Source organism: Corvus brachyrhynchos, unplaced genomic scaffold (genome assembly GCF_000691975.1).
Source record: "Corvus brachyrhynchos isolate BGI_N302 unplaced genomic scaffold, ASM69197v1 scaffold407, whole genome shotgun sequence".
NCBI lineage: Eukaryota > Metazoa > Chordata > Aves > Passeriformes > Corvidae > Corvus > Corvus brachyrhynchos.
Genome location: NW_008239056.1, coordinates 320,026 through 335,778, shown reverse-complemented (window position 1 = coordinate 335,778; position 15,753 = coordinate 320,026). Strand labels below are relative to the sequence as shown.

Below are 15,753 nucleotides of genomic sequence, written 5' to 3'. Positions count from 1 at the left end.
CCCCGGAGCCGCCTGCCGGGCCCGGCTCCCTCCGGGATGCTCCATAAGGAAAGCAACAGCTCCTACGTGTGGCCGGCCGGGATCAGACCTGGGAAACGCTGTGGTAGCTTAAAAAACCCGAGCTGGAAGAGGCCTGCACGGAAAAACACCAAACCCAGATGTAAGTCGCGCTGTCACCTTGTACATTTTGGGTTCTGTGAGTTCAGGTCTCTGGTGCTGCCGGCTTCTGTCTGTGCCTCACCTCCCGTTATTTTTTGTGGTGCTGGTGAATTCCAGCTCCAGCTCACCAAAGTTCTCAGATCTATTGCATTATTCTTGCACTTGGGAAATACATAGGCAATAGGAGACCAGGAGGAGTAGGGGAAGGGGTCAGGCCCTTCCATACCCTGGCAGAGCTTGTGCTAAGGGAAGGCACGACCTCAAAAGCCATAAGCTACATACACACTCGTGTATGGCCCCTCTCAAACACCATGCACTGTTCAAACAGGCATTTGGGCACCCCAGAGGGGCTCAGTGGCTGTGGTTCTGCCCTTGGTGTCCGCACATGAGCGTGTAACACATCTGCTTTCCCTGGATTTGCTCTGGGCACTCGGTTTGGACTGTAGGTACTGGAGTAACTATGGCTCCTGATCATACCAGGTTTTTCCCTGTGGTCCCGAAATATCTGCAATTTCCTTCTTAAATTGACTTGTATGAGGAAGGCAATGGGCTGAGGTAGCTGCCTGCAACCTCTAAGTGTTCGCCTTCCCTGTCCTGGGCAGCAGGGACATGGCAGGATAAGGTGTTATGCTGCTGTTGTCCTTGCTGACACTCCGTCTCAGCCTGTTCCCTCTTCTGTTGGAATATGCTGGTATTGCTGTGGTCCCTATTCCTCTCTCACTGCAGCTGCATTGAAATGATTTCTTTCTGTGGAGTTGTTTTTAGAGATGACACCATGGTTAAGCCAATCAGGCCTGGCAGCGATGGCTGTCCCTCGGTTCAGCTCCAAGGTACAGCCAGCTGGAATGGGGTCAACCATGCCAGTGCTTCCCACAGCACACGAGGCTCTGCTGACACCTCAGGCTTCAGCTGGGGAGCACCAGGAAGGGAAATGATCTTGGCTTCCATGTGTCTGAGTCCTGTAGAGCCTGAATATTTTGCTCTGTGCATCTGTCTGATGCCTCATTTGCTGGGTCACCCTTCTGAGCTGCTGCCTTGGGTCTGCCAGACAATAATGTCCTGTGAGCAGCCCTAACCTGCTCTGAAGGAGGTGGCGCAGCAGGGACTTCGTGTGAACTCCTGTATGGGGTGAGACAATGTAGTTTCTTGCAGACTGATTTCTCTTCTTTGGCAGCTGCCTTCAGTTCCTTTGCAACTTCTGCTGTTGCTGCTCTCAGAACAGAGCTTTTATAGCTCCCTCCTACCAGAACCCTTTTTTTAAAATCTTTTTTTCTTTCTGATTGTAGGGAGGTTCTTTGCTGTTTCACTAACATCTGAACTTTTATACTGAGAAATTCACTGTGCAATGTCTTCAAGCAAAAATACAGAAAATACCTAGTTCTCTCTTGCATGCATCTTTTTCCCTTGTCTCTCATCCCAGCTGAGCTGGGTGTTTGCAGAAGAAAAGGTGCATTCTGTCCAGAAGTGTCTATAAACTGAGGTGGACAAAATAAGAGGAAAAAAACTGAAGGAAGGACTGACTGCACCAATGGTAGCTGCTTGCCTTGGATCTCCAACCCGGGGCTTTTGCCCTTGGAAGGCTTTTTGTCAAACATTAAACAATGTTTTACAAACATTACTTTTGTATGCTGGAAAAAATAAATAAATAACGTGGTCCGGCTAATCCCCTTTGAGATGTTAGAGGGAGGTTTTGTGCAACCCACCATCCCTGCACCCTGGCACAGCTGGTGACAGAGCTGGTCTGGCCTTTGAAGCAACTGTAGCACAGATGATTTTTGGAGATCCAAGGAAAATGTGTCTTCCAGGTGCTGTCTCACCTGTCACTGCAGAGCCTGCTTGAGGCAGCGCTTTGCCCTGACAACCTCCTGCCTCTGGTTGCCTGGGGAAGCACACACACAATATTCTGAGCTTTTTCCCAATCCTACAAAGCTCCGAACACTCTGTGTCTTGGGAAATGTGTTCCTGCTCCCTGCAGAGCCAGGGCAGCTCTCAGTACTCCATCAGGGCACGTGCAAACAGGAATTTGAGCAACTTTTCTATAGAAAAGGGGTGCAGGCACGAACAGCCTGAGGAGGGTGAGATGCCAAAGGCTGGTGAGGGATGGTCAGTGATGGAGTTGAGGTTGCCGGATGGGTAGGAGGGAGCAGTGCTGGGCAGGGGAGGACTCCAGGACACTGATCCTGGGAGCAGGGCCAGCCTGTTGGTGTGAGGCTCCTCTATAAAAAGCTCCAGTCTGTGTGCAGATGAGGTTCCTGTAGTGCTTCTTCTCCTGCAACAGGGCTTCTGGCAGATGGGATTAGACCCTGGCAATCCTTGGGCACAGGAATATCAAATGGTGAACATCTGTGATTTGCCCTGGACATGGGCTGAGAGGAGGAAATAAATGGTATTGCAGCAAAATCCCTTCCAGGACTTCAGTTTTCAGCACACTGACTTGGACTAAGGCTGCTGGGAGCTGCTCAGGCTGAAGGACAGGAATCCTGGTAATACAAGCGTAAGTATGAGATTTTGCTGCAAACTAGGCCCTGGGAGGAGGGTTCTTGAAAGTATAATCTATTTTCTCCCTTAAGAGCATGTTTTGAGATGCTGTGAAGATGTAGAAACAAGGAGTCTTTTTTCTCTCCAGGAGAGCACGTCTGAAGCAACACAGGAGGTGCTGTGGCAACGTAGTACCAGATTTTACATTTTGAAAAGTCCCTCTAAAAGCTGGCATGATGCCTATCTAAATTAAACACTTTATGGCATGTATCTCCCTGCTGCAATGTTAGACTAATCTGAAACAAAGCTATTCATGTGGAGGACCTTGGAGGAGACAATTCAGGTTTGGAAATCCCATAAACTTTTTTTTTTTCTTAGCACAGTGCTAAGTTCAGAACCCAGTCTGCCATTTGAGGACCAGTTTAAAAGACTTAATGTAAAATCCCATCTCTGTCTCAGCATGGAAACTATATAATATTTATTACTCTGATATTGATCTTTTGTAGCACAACATGATTGAAATTTAAGGCCATGAACCCTATTGCCCTTCAAATGTGCTGGTGCTTCTGAGAATTTTGGAGGGATTTCCAGAAGACTTTCAGTTTCCCAACAAGCACTGAAACTAAATCCCAGCTCCCATCACCCCATTGCTTTGGAAGGGAAGTGCGTAATTAAGGGCTTGTCTTGAAAAAAGAATCTCAGCCTCATCTAAACCCCATTTGACAGCCAAATGCTGTGCTTCAGACAGAGCATGTGGTGTGTGACAGGCACAGAAGAGCAGGGACACACAAATGTGCATTCCAGGTGCCGTGGGGTTCCCTCCTGCTGCCAAACGTGCCACTGGCAGTGCCAGCCTTAGGATTACTCCTGACACAAACTTCTCCTCAGCTAAAGAGCTGTGAGGGCAGCTGGTGGGTGGGGGACGCAGCTGATGTTGACCTTAAAACGAGTGGCATGTGTTGTGTTGAGGTCGAGGTGGCAGGATGCCCCCATGACATATTTCTTACAGCTTAGACGCGCCAGATCGGATTCCTGTTGACACGTAAAGCCCTTTTCCGCAGCTCTGGCAGTGCTAAGAGCTGGGACAGCCTAATCTCTTCCTAAGAGCCTCCTGTGCAGTAACCAAAACCCTGGGGTTTTGCATGGAGAGGTGAGTGTGCTGATGTAGGGTCTGTGGTGCTCCTTGGCACCGTCCCCTGTGCTTTGTGTCTGCCTCCCTGGTGTCCTGGACACATCTGTCTTCAAGCAACCAGGGTGGTCTCTCTCCAAGCACTGTGTGGGTGACACGTGGCAGCTCTGTGTGTCCCTACTCCCTCATCAGCTTCAGAGACGTAGGTCTGGAAGGTGCAAAAGGCACTTGAAGAGTGTGTGCTCAGGAGCCTGGCCCTGCTGCCAGGCAGGGCACAGCAAATGTCACCCTCTTTTCAGCAAACAGAGGCTCCACTCAGGAAAAAGAAATTAGCAGTGCCCAGGCTACAGAAGCGCTGCAGTTTTATTGTACCTTCTCACACATGGGAGATTCAAATAAGACAGAGCAGCCTGTGGGAAGCAGGATCCTACAGAGGAATTTGTGCAAGGACTCGCTGGGCAATGTGTGACAGCAGTGTGATGTGTCCTTGTAATCCTGATAGGGACCTGGGCAATAAACATCTTTAATTCACTTTAAAACACTTCTGTAGCACTAGCCCAGGGCAGAAAGGTCTTAATCAAAATCAGGATCAGGCTTGTGAGATTTTGAGAAAAGTTACCTTGCGAATGACTTTCTAATTATTTCTGTATTCATTTACTAATTGCACAGCTCAGTTTTTTTCAGCCCACGAGTCCAAATCCACCTGAGGAAGGGAGGCTCTGCAAAATGCCTTTAGAGAAAACCCAGTTTGCTACCTGCCCACCAAGGAAAGAGATGGTCCCTGGGCAAGGGGGATGTTTTCCTGTCAATATAGCAATCAAATTTAGCTTCTGCCACTGTAGGCAATGCGGCATTAAAAGAAAGAGCTTAAGTTATTAAACTGAGCTGCTTTAATCGTCCCGTTCGGGGAAATCCATTGCTACAGGAGACCTGGGGATTAGTGTATTTTTACCGCAAAGCCAATACATCTATTCTGATCAGTTAGCACTTGCTCATTCGTGCATATGAAACTTCATTCTCTGGGTTTGCACTCACTAGTATGGGACCAAATGGAGTTTTATTTGGAGATTGACCCTGTTACCTTGAATCTCATCATTCTGGTAGCTAGCTATGTTATTTTGCTTCTGGTTTTCCTGATCTCCTGCGTGCTCTATGACTGCAGAGGGAAGGATCCCAGCAAGGAATATGCTCCTGAGGTCCCTGCAGACACCCAGCCCCCGATCCGGCTGGTGGTGATGCAGCAGAGCGCTCCTGGTACTCGCTGGGCAAAGGGGCTCATCTCTGCCTATGAGAACCCTGCTGATCTGCCTGGGAAAAGGACTACAGTTGTGTGAGGGACCCTGTCTGGAGCTCCAGTTCCTGCCTCTCTGCTATGTTTACTCCCCGTTTGCAGAAGGATGATGTGATCCCCAGGTAAGTTTAGACGCTGATTTATTTGATGTGGTGCCATCATTCTGGGGGTCATTTGATGTTGAGCTGTGCTCTGCATTGATATGAGCTCGCAGTTCTGTCTGAAAAAAGAGACTATTTCCCATCCCTGCTGCTGCCTCGCAGGCCACTGGCAGCCGGCAGCAGTGACGCTGTTATCCACTCAGGCACTGATGAGGGGCCTTGGTTTAATCTCGAGTTGTGCCTGGTGCAGTTATTTTGTCAGGGACACAGTGTTGTCCAGGGCATCCTACCCCAGTGGGCTGAGCTATGCTGCCCCACAGCCTTGGCACATCTTCCTCAGTCATGCAAATGACCTTGGGAGGCTGTTCCCACCTCCCTAGGGAGAAAAGAAACACTAAAGATTTTCAAAGGATAGATAATGCATTTCAGATAGAAGCCAGCTGCTGCTCCCATCAGAATTTAATACTTTCCATGTTGTCTGCGAGCTCCCCTGAGGGCAGTGCCAAGCCTGTCTTGGCACTTATTTTCTGTAGGTAGAACGCAAGCTCTGCTCTTATGGGGCAGAGCACCCCTTTCCCTGCACAGATCCCCTGACAGGATACAATATGCTTCCTGGGAAAGCTGGGTACAATGCCTCCTGCCCAAAGGAAAGCAGGAACTGAGGTGAATTTGCCAGTAACGTGAAACATGTGAGTCACCACAATCCACTAGAACAGGAATTTCTGACCCCACGTCCTGGATTTCAGCGTCCATCTCCACGTGTCTGACCCTGCCTCTCACCCTGAGCCTTCCTTCAGCTGTATCATGTTCCTGCTGGGCCACAGGAAGGCTGTTATTGTATCTCCAGTAAATTTAATGCTATCTGCATCAGGTTCTGCTGGTCCCATAATTTCAGAGCTATAAACCTATAGGCCTTTTTGGTTAACAAGTTTCTTCTGCATCTTGCTGGTTTTCTTCCTCCGAGTGCTCAATGGGATGTTTAACACCAGGTTATTTTGTCCCTCTAAATAGTGCTCAAGTTCCTATATGTGATATTATTTAAGTTGGACTTTAGCTGGTTATTAAGGGAAAATTAGCACTGGACCCAGACTGTTGCAGGTGCCTGTCCCATAGGCTATTTTACATCATGGTCATGTGAAGTTCCACAGAGTCCTACAGAAAGCTTTAGTAAATACTGTGAGATTTATTACCTGTGTCAGGATGACTCACTGGATGCAGTGGTCCTAATGCCTTCAGGACGGGTATTTTAAATACTTCTAGAAATAAACTGCAGTGAATTCAAAGCACAGTTGAACAAAGCTGTTGGCTGGATTGCGTGGTTTGTACTCCAGCTGGGTAGGAACAGTCTGCCTGTGCTACAGCCCCAGATGTGCTAGTTTATGAATCAGCCACAGAGCATCCTGGCACTGGCAAAGAAATCTTGAGAGTAACTTTTTATTTAACTGTACTTTAAGAAAAGGAGCCAAAATGGTTAGTGGTTTTTCTTTTGGTTTCTAAACTCTTGTGAGTGAACTCAGGGTTTTTTTCCGAGCTATCCTTTGCACCCTGGGAGTTATGAATATGCCTGGTTTGGGAAGGAAGCCTGAATTGGAAGGAAGGTTCCTGATGGGTGGGTGCTGGAGTAAAACCCTTGATGTGATGAAACTGGTAAATCAGAAGTTGGCACCATGATCCTCTTCCATGTATCATGCTGAAATAACTATGTTTAATGTCTTCTTTTGGTTATTTAGCACTGAAAAAGTGCAGTTAGTTGTAGCTGCTCTGGCAAGATGTAGCAGTGACTGAGCTGCTCATATGTTATGGCTGCTGTCACCCACTCAGGCTGGGTTATCTCTCCTTGGGCTCTCCCATCTGCATTCCCTTCAGCCTGTAAGGTCTTTAAAGTTTTTTGTGTGTTCATGTATCGTTTAACATCCTAGGAGCCTTCTTGGTGGTACGGGATCCCTGGCATTAAAGAACAGGAATAATAACCTTTGTTAATAAGACCTTGGGGGGGGGACTAAAAAGAGCTCAAAAATATCACAAAGAGCATGTCACAGCTCGTGTCACACCAAATGCCACAGTGCCAGCAGAGAAGCTGTGGTTCTTTGCTGAAGGTCATGCAAATAATGTAACGACACCGTGTCACGTCACCATATCGTTGCCACTGTGTTTGTTTCTGTATGTAAAACAGACTTGCAAGGCTGTGTTAATAAATACTTTTAGATAGCTGAAATTCTCCAGATACGTAGTTTTGTGTGCATGAACCACAGATCCCTGGCTCCTTGAAGGTCAATGGCAAAGCTGCTGATTTTGGCAGGGTAAGTTTTCTTGCTTAAGCTTTAGAAGTTGTGCCAGGGGAGGCTGCAGGCACAGGAGCAGTTTCCCTTGTTCACTCATGAAGAAGTTTATCAGTTGTGATAGTTGGTGGACTCTGCTCCAAAATGTGGAGGTAAAAGCAGCAAACGATACTTTCCTTCTGATAGCAGGAAGGTAAATGGAGGTTAAATCCTTTCTGGAAAATGAGAAACTAAAGTGCAGGGGGACTTTTCCTTCCCAAGAGGAATAAAATGGCTTTCTCAGCTTTGTCTATACTAAACCAATATTGGAATATTGTTTATACTAGACCAGGATTGGAGTATTATTATTGGAGAGAGCCCTTGAGTATGCACTGAGAATTCCAAGTAATCAAGTACTTGTGAGTGAAATTACTGCTTTGGGGAGGTCTATGCTGCCACAATTTACCTAATGGCTGTGTCAAGATTAATGCATGCAAATGGGCTTTTATCAGGCCAAGCTTGCCAGAAATCAGCCTTGAAGCTGTGTTCCTTTGAGTGCTTGCAGTCCTCTGCCACGCCATTTGCATCGTTGTGAAAAAACAGGGAGGAATACTCCCACAGCAGCTTTGTTGTTTCCCTAAGCTGTGTGTAAGATGTGAATCCCTTGCTGGAACTCATACGGTACAAAACATCCTGAACCAGGCTTTGCTGCTATCTATCCCAAACTGAGCCATGCAGAGGAGCCCCACAGAGACTGAGCTATCCCTTTGGGACACCTGCAGCATCTCCCAAGCTCCATCCCACATGGGGAATCACCAGGATGTGGGAAAGAGCTGTCCTTCAGCTCTTTGCACATCCTCTGAATGTGACTCTTCCATCCCTGTTCAGTCGAGGATGGGTTTGTGTAATCCTACCCGTGCCCATGGAGACATGTGCTTTGCCCAGAGGATTAGGCAGGATTTTCAGGCCAGGATATCCAGCACAGAAATACTGTCCTGCAGCAGGTGCCCTTTGCAAATGAGTGAGATGTGGGTAAAATTGTATTAACATTTATCCAGAAACAATATGAGTTAAAGGACGTTGGATGGACTGACAGAGATTTAGGAAATATGCTCTGTTCCCAGTTCTGCCCTTGGCTTATGGGGCATCCTTGGACAGCTCCTGTCCCCTCTGTGCTTTGCTCCACGTGTCTCTGGTTAATTTTCTCTGCTCTTCTGCCCCCTGCACTGAGATTTCTCTCTTAGTCATTTATGCCATTCATAAGGGGGTTATTATTACAAAACTGGCACACAGGGGCTGCACTTGAATTTCAGTCCATGGACTAACCCCAGTAGGATCAAAGAGAACAAAATAAAATATTCTCCCGCAAACAACGCCTGGAGCAGGTGGATCAGAGAAGTCGATGAACAAGCCACAATAAATCTGGGCAAACCCTGGGCACAGCCTTGCAACACCTGCTTTGGGTGAGCTGTGCTCACCATGGAACTCAGGGGTGCTGGGAGGATTTATTGCTGTTCTGCAGGAAGCAGGAATTCAGTCTGCACTGGCTCACTTACAGTTGGCTTAGTGCCCTTTTAAAGTCACAAATTACTGCTTCTGTAAAGGCTTTATTAAAGAGTTTTACAGAAACAACAGGAAAAAAGATTTCTAGATTTCTCCAATATTAATTCAAGTCAAGCATGTCATTAAATTCACTGAAAATCCATCTTTCTTGTGAGGCTATTCCACTGTAAACATACTGTCTAAGCCTTCAGATTTCTTTTTCAAATCCCTAATAAGCCACTACATATGAGTAGAGGATTAGTCCAGACAGACTAACCAATATTTGCCAGGGAGAATTCCTTCCCCATGCAGTGATTGTTTTGAATTTGAAAAGGGGTTAATCTTGTCTCATTTTTTTTATCAGCACATTATTTCATCCTCTGATGAGGATGTACTGAGTATAGAAGCACAGTGACATGTCCAAGTCAAAACCCTTGGCTGTAAGAAGAACTTAAGAATGATTTTTGCTGCCTAGAACTGTATCACCTTGAGTTATCAGTCATTCAGCTTGTGTGATGTTGGTGCTTTGGCAGGGATGCCAAGAAGTAAGAATTGGTATTGGGAGTTTAATTGGAAATACTGTTCTTCCAGCCATGAGCCAATGCTGCTTTGGGGAGCCCTACAGCCCAGTTGTTGTCTTTTAGACAGATCAAACCCCACAAGCCCAAGTCTCTTGAGCTACCTGTGTACCTTTTATATGGCAAAGCACTGACCTGGGTCTCCTGGCCCTGCTCCAGCCCAAATGACTTTGTGGCTCTCCCAAGTGCTTGACTCCCTGTGTGGGATCTGTTCTGTCAGGTGGGCTCCAGGGGTTGAAACTGAATCCATGTGTCCTGCTGGGGTCTCTGAGTGGCTCCTGGATGAAATGACAGCTGGAGCCTCAGCAAGGATATGCATGTGGGGAGGATGGGGGGCATAGGGGTACGTGTGCTGGCGTCTCCTGGTGACTGCTGCCCAGGAGGAAAGCAGGTGGACTCGTGGGGCAGCTGTCAGAGCTCTGAGGTGAAGGTCTGGCTCTTCATGCTTGAGTGATGGAAAGCTAAATTAATTGTTTATAAATAAATTGCTCTGACATCCACAGCAGAAAGCTATCTGACTTAACAAGAGAAAATCATAGCAGAATGATAAAAAACAGGAAATTGGAACAGCTGCCTGCTCAAGCTTCTGTTCTGCTCCTGCTTTAGTTTCCTTACTTCCTCCTCCTCACGTATGCTGGTTTCCTTGGAGACACAGCTCCTTGGTTTTCCTGTCTAACACCGACAGTGTTTGACAATAATGTTTCAAAGAGGCATTTCCACCCTAATGTGACAAATCAGGAGCAGTTTTTGGAGGCAGATCCTTGTCACAAGGCATCCAAATCCAGCATCTGATGGCTCAGCCCCGGCTGCGGATGGGTCAGTCTCATCCCAGATCTGCAGCAGATGCTCTGTGTGGGCAATGAAGTTGTGCCCTAGTTTCTCCATCTGTTAATGTCAGTAATAATTGTTACACAAGTGGGGTGTAGGGTTGATTTAATTAGTATTTATGAAGGAACATGAGATCCTTTCACGGGTGGTGCTGTGGAGAAATTGTTAATTATGAATGATTATATATTTGTGTCTCTTCCTGAATGCCTAGAAGACTTGGACATATTGTTTAAGCACTCTCATTTTGCACTCCTTCAGTATTGAAGCTGATTGCACCCATGGTATAGCTCTTTATTACTCTAAAAATACCCTGAATTTAACTGCTATTGACTTCTGCATGAGCAAGGAATATAGGCTTAGCATCCAGCTTTATTTGTAAAAATTATATTGCCTAAATAATCAATATGTTATCACTTCATTAGGTAATATTTTTCATGTTCTATTTTTATCTCAGCCACTTCTTTCATGTAAAATAAACGTACAAATTCAGGCCAATTCTAGGGCTAAACCTTTCAAGAAAGAGGAGGGGAGGCAGGGATTGGGAATATCCACCTTTACCTTTTTCAAATGATAAACCCTCTGAAATTCTGAGGGATTAATGGGAGTTGCCTTAAGTTTATTGCTGGAAACTGGACACACATAAAAGGAACACAGTGAGCATAAAAGGTGTATTGAAAAAATCCATGAGTAGCAGCAGATGATTAAATGTCTGCAGGTGCCCTGTCCATTTGGTACAGCCACTGCACCTCATACCCTTCCCAACAACAACCAAAAAAAGACAATACTTGATGGAGGCATATTAGTAGTGCTTATTACAGGTGATTTCTTTCCCATTCTCTGCATTTCTCCTCTCTCAGGAGCATCTTAATCACAGATTTGACATAAGTCACGCACTTGTTTCCTCAAAAAGAGGAAACCTACTTGTTTTCCTTCCAAAAGAAGAGCAGACAGCAGCAGCCTGGGCTTGCTGGAGGACAAACACTCCACCTGTCCTGAGCTTGAAGGACATGTCCCTTAGTGAGACAGAATCTACCCAGATTTCAGCTGTCCCCTGCGGGGAGCAGTGCAGGGCTGTGGTTTGCTCTCTGCAGGGCTCACTGCAACGCTTCCTTTAAATCATTTCTCATCAGCCACCAGCAGCTCTGCAATTTCCAGCCCTCTAGGCAAAGCCGGCAGGTCACCAGGGCAGGGGAGGTGTTATGAGCCCAGGGACACTGGAGGGAAAGAAAAGCTTTTTACTGAGATGGGAATGGTATTTTATCACTTTTCAGGGTGTTTTAGACCAGGTTTACACTGGAACCAGAGGGGTTTGATAATGGGTGGGTGTTTTTATTTCTAGCAAAAATTCTGATGCTGACATGATTACACCAGCAAAAATTAATTTGACAATAAGCCTTATTTTCCTTGCTGAAGTGATGTGTACTAACTTGGCAGATAATCTCATTAATTAATTGAAGCATTATTTACAGTTAATGGAGAGAGACAGCTTGTTAGGGACACGCCATCCAGTCTTTTCTAGTGCAGACAAGGCTCTGTAAAGCTGCATTTTTATTTATATACATATGCTGGATTGAAAATTGGAGCATTGCTTGTAAAGCCAAGTGTTCTATCCCTGGAGAAATGAATAGAAGGCAAATCTTTGGCATCAGGAGGCTCCGTGTTTGTTTTGGGAAGGAGAGCTGGCAGGGATCCCGATGCTAACTCTGAACATCTGAGGAAAAGGCTGCTGGAAAGAATTATGTTGTGACGCAGACAGAGGAAAGCCAGGAAATTTGAAGCCAGGACAGAGACTCCTACCTTAACTCGTTCTGGCATGGAAAGAATCATTGTGAAGTATTAACACCACATCCTTGGGATGCATATTTACAAAACATGCTGGTGTTTTGAGTTCCCTGGCAGGAGGGAGGTTTTCACCAATTCTTGGTGGTAGAGAGTAGAGAACTGCTGGGACAGGTGGGAGTGCTAAGCCATGGCTGGAGGAGAAGATAGGGCTCATCATTGCCACATCGTGTGTTTTTGTAACTGCCTTGGCAGGGTTATTGGGCCTGGGAGGGGACATGCTGCTCCCCATTATTGCCTCTGGAGACCTGAAGGGACAAAGGGCCCTTTTCTTTTTCCCCTCCAACCAACTCTGTATGCCATCAGATCCCGAGGCTCCCCTCCTCTTGGGAATTTGTGTTCTCGGTATTACAAAAGTCCATCTGTTTGTTGGGGTGACAGTTAAACTGCCATTGGGAGAGTGTAAGATATTATCATGGGCTGGTAATGGGAAACTGGTTTGCAGATGGACTTGCTGCTCTTCCCCTTTTGCAAACAGAAAATGCTTTGCCTTCTTCAGTTGCTGAAGGTGAATGTGTGGTTTTATTTTGTTGCCTGTTTGCTCTTCATGTGCAGTGAAAGAGAGGATGCCCCAACCTGGGGTAGAGCTCCCAGGGGAGAGGGCAGTCATGTTTGAGGCAAGAAGGCAAAGAAAAGTCCCCTCACCAGTAGGGAGGTGGGTGAACTGTGCTGTTAAAACTTCCCCAAGGGTGGCCAAAGCCTGGCCCACAGGGCAGAACTTCAAAGCACGGTCATACTGTAGGGCCGCCTTTTCCTATTTCATTTAACAGCTGCTAGGGAGGAGATGACCATGTTTTCTCTGTGCCCTCTCTGCTGGGAAGCATTCAGGGTGATCTGGAGTCACAGATGTTACAGAAGCTGGATCATTTCCTTTTTTGTTATTTCAGCAGAAGAAGCCAAGGCATACTTACTGGATGAAATGGATGAAGGCAAAAGGCTTAAGCCCAGGCTGTGCTCTCATCACACGAGGGTGAAGCACCTCTCTTTGTTTCTACACATAGCAAAATCTTGCCCTCACCTGGACTGGAGCAGGTCCAGCCTTTTGCTATGAGTTCTTTCCAGGCAGGTGTGCAGCAGCACTCACCTGCCTGCAGTGCGCAGGGCACCCTTAGATGTCCAGGTACTTCCTATCCTGTGCAGACAGCTGGAAGTGAAGGCTAGGTCTCAGCAGCCCCCTGCCCATCCTCAGAGGCCAGTTCCCCCAGAATGAGCACCAGGACCTGGCTGGATGGCAGGAATGGACATCCCTGAGCAGGACCAGGCGAGATGTGTGTTACCAGTGTGTAATAGTGCTGTGAGTGTGGGCAGCTCCTGTCACTGCATCTTGTCAGTGCAGAGCTTGAGAGCATCCTCTTGGGACAGAAGCATCTTGCCACTCTCGTTGGATTGAAGTACCACCCTGCCAGATTAGCTCTACTCCTGCAAGGTACCAACTTTTCTGTCCTAGCAGATAAACCTCTGCTGGCCAGATCACGGCATCGCACACTCCCAGTATAACCTGCCAGCAGGCACCAAGGGCTCAGATCAGCTCTGAGTTCAAAGGGGCACTTTGGGCTTAGCACTCACAGTGAGCCTGATCATGACTTCATCCTGGGAGTGCAAGTGCCCCAGATGACCAGAGCAGGGCAAGTCTGCAGAGAGAGAACTGGGTTTGTAGGTGCAGCCCTGGCTGCTGGCACAGCGCAGGCTCCTCTTGCATGTGGTGCAGTCAGAAAATGCTTTAATGTTTGGATTTTAAAAAATGAAACCATCATAATGCATGTCTCCTAATAAAAGATAATACAGAATGCAATAATTAACCAACCCTATCAGCTTCCCTGGTTGTTAGCCCCATATTAATGTATAATGCATGCATACAGCTCCACACGCTGAGACCTGTCTTTGTGCACATAATTACAGGTTCTTGCATAAAGGCTGCAGGTGCTTCTATTTTAACCCTGTATTACAGTGCCTTAAATTCAATACAGAAGTCACCCCAGCTTCATTCTCATTCTTCACCTCATCTTGGGTCACCCCTTTTCTCCAGAAGCTCAAGGGACAGGGCAGATAATTTGACATTGACAAGCAACTGCTGCCCTAAGCATCAACTTTCCAAAAAGCACATTCTGGGATACAGGTACAGCACATGACATGCACTTGCTGTCTGCCCACAAACCATTGGTCTTTCCGTGCTCCAGTTTTTGGATTTGCAGGGCCCAGATTCTGTTGCTCAGGAGTGGGGTGTGACCCTGGACCAGGTCTGAAGCCCATGTGCTGTGCTCTGTTCTCCCTGTCCCTGCTGCAGGCAGGAGGTTACTCAAGGTAATTGAACAGGATTTCAGTGGAAATACCCAGAGGTGACACGAGTGCAACTGCAGTGCAGGAGAGGGGCCCAAATTTGCATGGGTACAACCACGATTTCCATTTGGCTGCCACACTTCAGAGCCTCTGTCAAGCCACAGTTTGGCTGCTGGATGTGCTGCCCCAGCTTTCTGCTATCCCTCCCTGCTTTCAGATCCAGCTGCTCTCTTACTGTTGGTTTTCATACTCATTTTGTCACTCTTTGTACAACATGACCACTAATTGGTGCAGCTAATTAACTGTTAAAAGACAGTGTCTTGGTCTTCAGATCCAACCTATGGATCAGAAAGGCTTTCCTGAGAGACAAAGGCAGCTACAGCTCTGAACACCCTAAACCCATGTCATTAGAGCTGCACCTGGGAGACTCAGCTCCTCACTTTGTTTTCCCTTTGAGGGCCTCGAGCAATGTTTTTTTCTTAGTCAGAAGTTGGATGCCTTGTAGTGGACAGATGGCATTTTTCAAGTGAAGGTGGGATGAATAAAATCAAATATTTGTTTCCATTTGAACAAAAGTAATTTGTCTAATCAGACTGTCTTCCTCTGGCGTCTATCCATGGAAATACAAACCACAAAGTAGCAAGCAACAGCTCTGGATTTGACACTGGAGTCCCTCCCTAAGAAACTGAGTGTCCTGTTCAGTACAGATCTCACTGGGTTCCCAGGGCTTCCTTTCTTTGAGGTTTGGTGCAACAGCAAAAACTGCTGCTTTGTTTCTTTTGAAGATGTTATGAACATTCTCTGAGTAACTCTGCATCTTCAGAACTGGGGTTCTATGAATGTACCCCCACAAAACCTCCTGTGCAGAGGGAATGTGTAACACCACTGATACAGCAGCTCTGGCTGCTGTGTGCCCAGCCAGGGCCAGCTGCTGGTAACCAGACCTTTGTTTTGTCAGCCCAGGATCCCATTTCAGGCAGACCTGTACACAAGCTATAAATCATCAGGTCTTTTCTTTCACTTCCTTTTGCATATAAGGTAATGGCAGTCCTACTTTCCTGTGACAGTGCAGTAATTTATAATTTGGCAGTGGTTTAATGAAAGTCCTGCTGATCTTCTCCCTGGAATTTGAAAATAGACATTACAAAGAAGTCCTTCCTTGACCTTTCCCTGATGGCCACTCCTGGAAATTAGAGTGTCTTCATTTTAATGAGCTCAGAGGATTGGGGAGTTGCAAGAAAAGAAAAATCGACTTCAAAAATACCTAACCTCC

The 15,753-nt window shown here is 46.7% G+C and overlaps 1 protein-coding gene across 2 annotated transcripts in view; it reads left to right on the top strand.

Annotated features, from left to right (window-relative positions):
• The first annotated feature begins 4,803 nt into the window (after positions 1–4,803).
• MMD (monocyte to macrophage differentiation associated) overlaps positions 4,804–15,753 on the top strand; it is a 41,823-nt gene continuing 30,873 nt past the window's right edge. The window contains exon 1 of one of the 2 annotated variants that reach the window (XM_017739153.1): positions 4,804–5,179. In XM_017739153.1, coding sequence (XP_017594642.1) covers positions 5,139–5,179 — 41 coding nt within the window. In that variant the 5' untranslated portion in view covers positions 4,804–5,138. Of the gene's footprint in view, positions 5,180–7,417; positions 7,459–15,753 lie in introns of those variants that run through there. The other variant, XM_017739155.1, reaches the window with a different exon arrangement.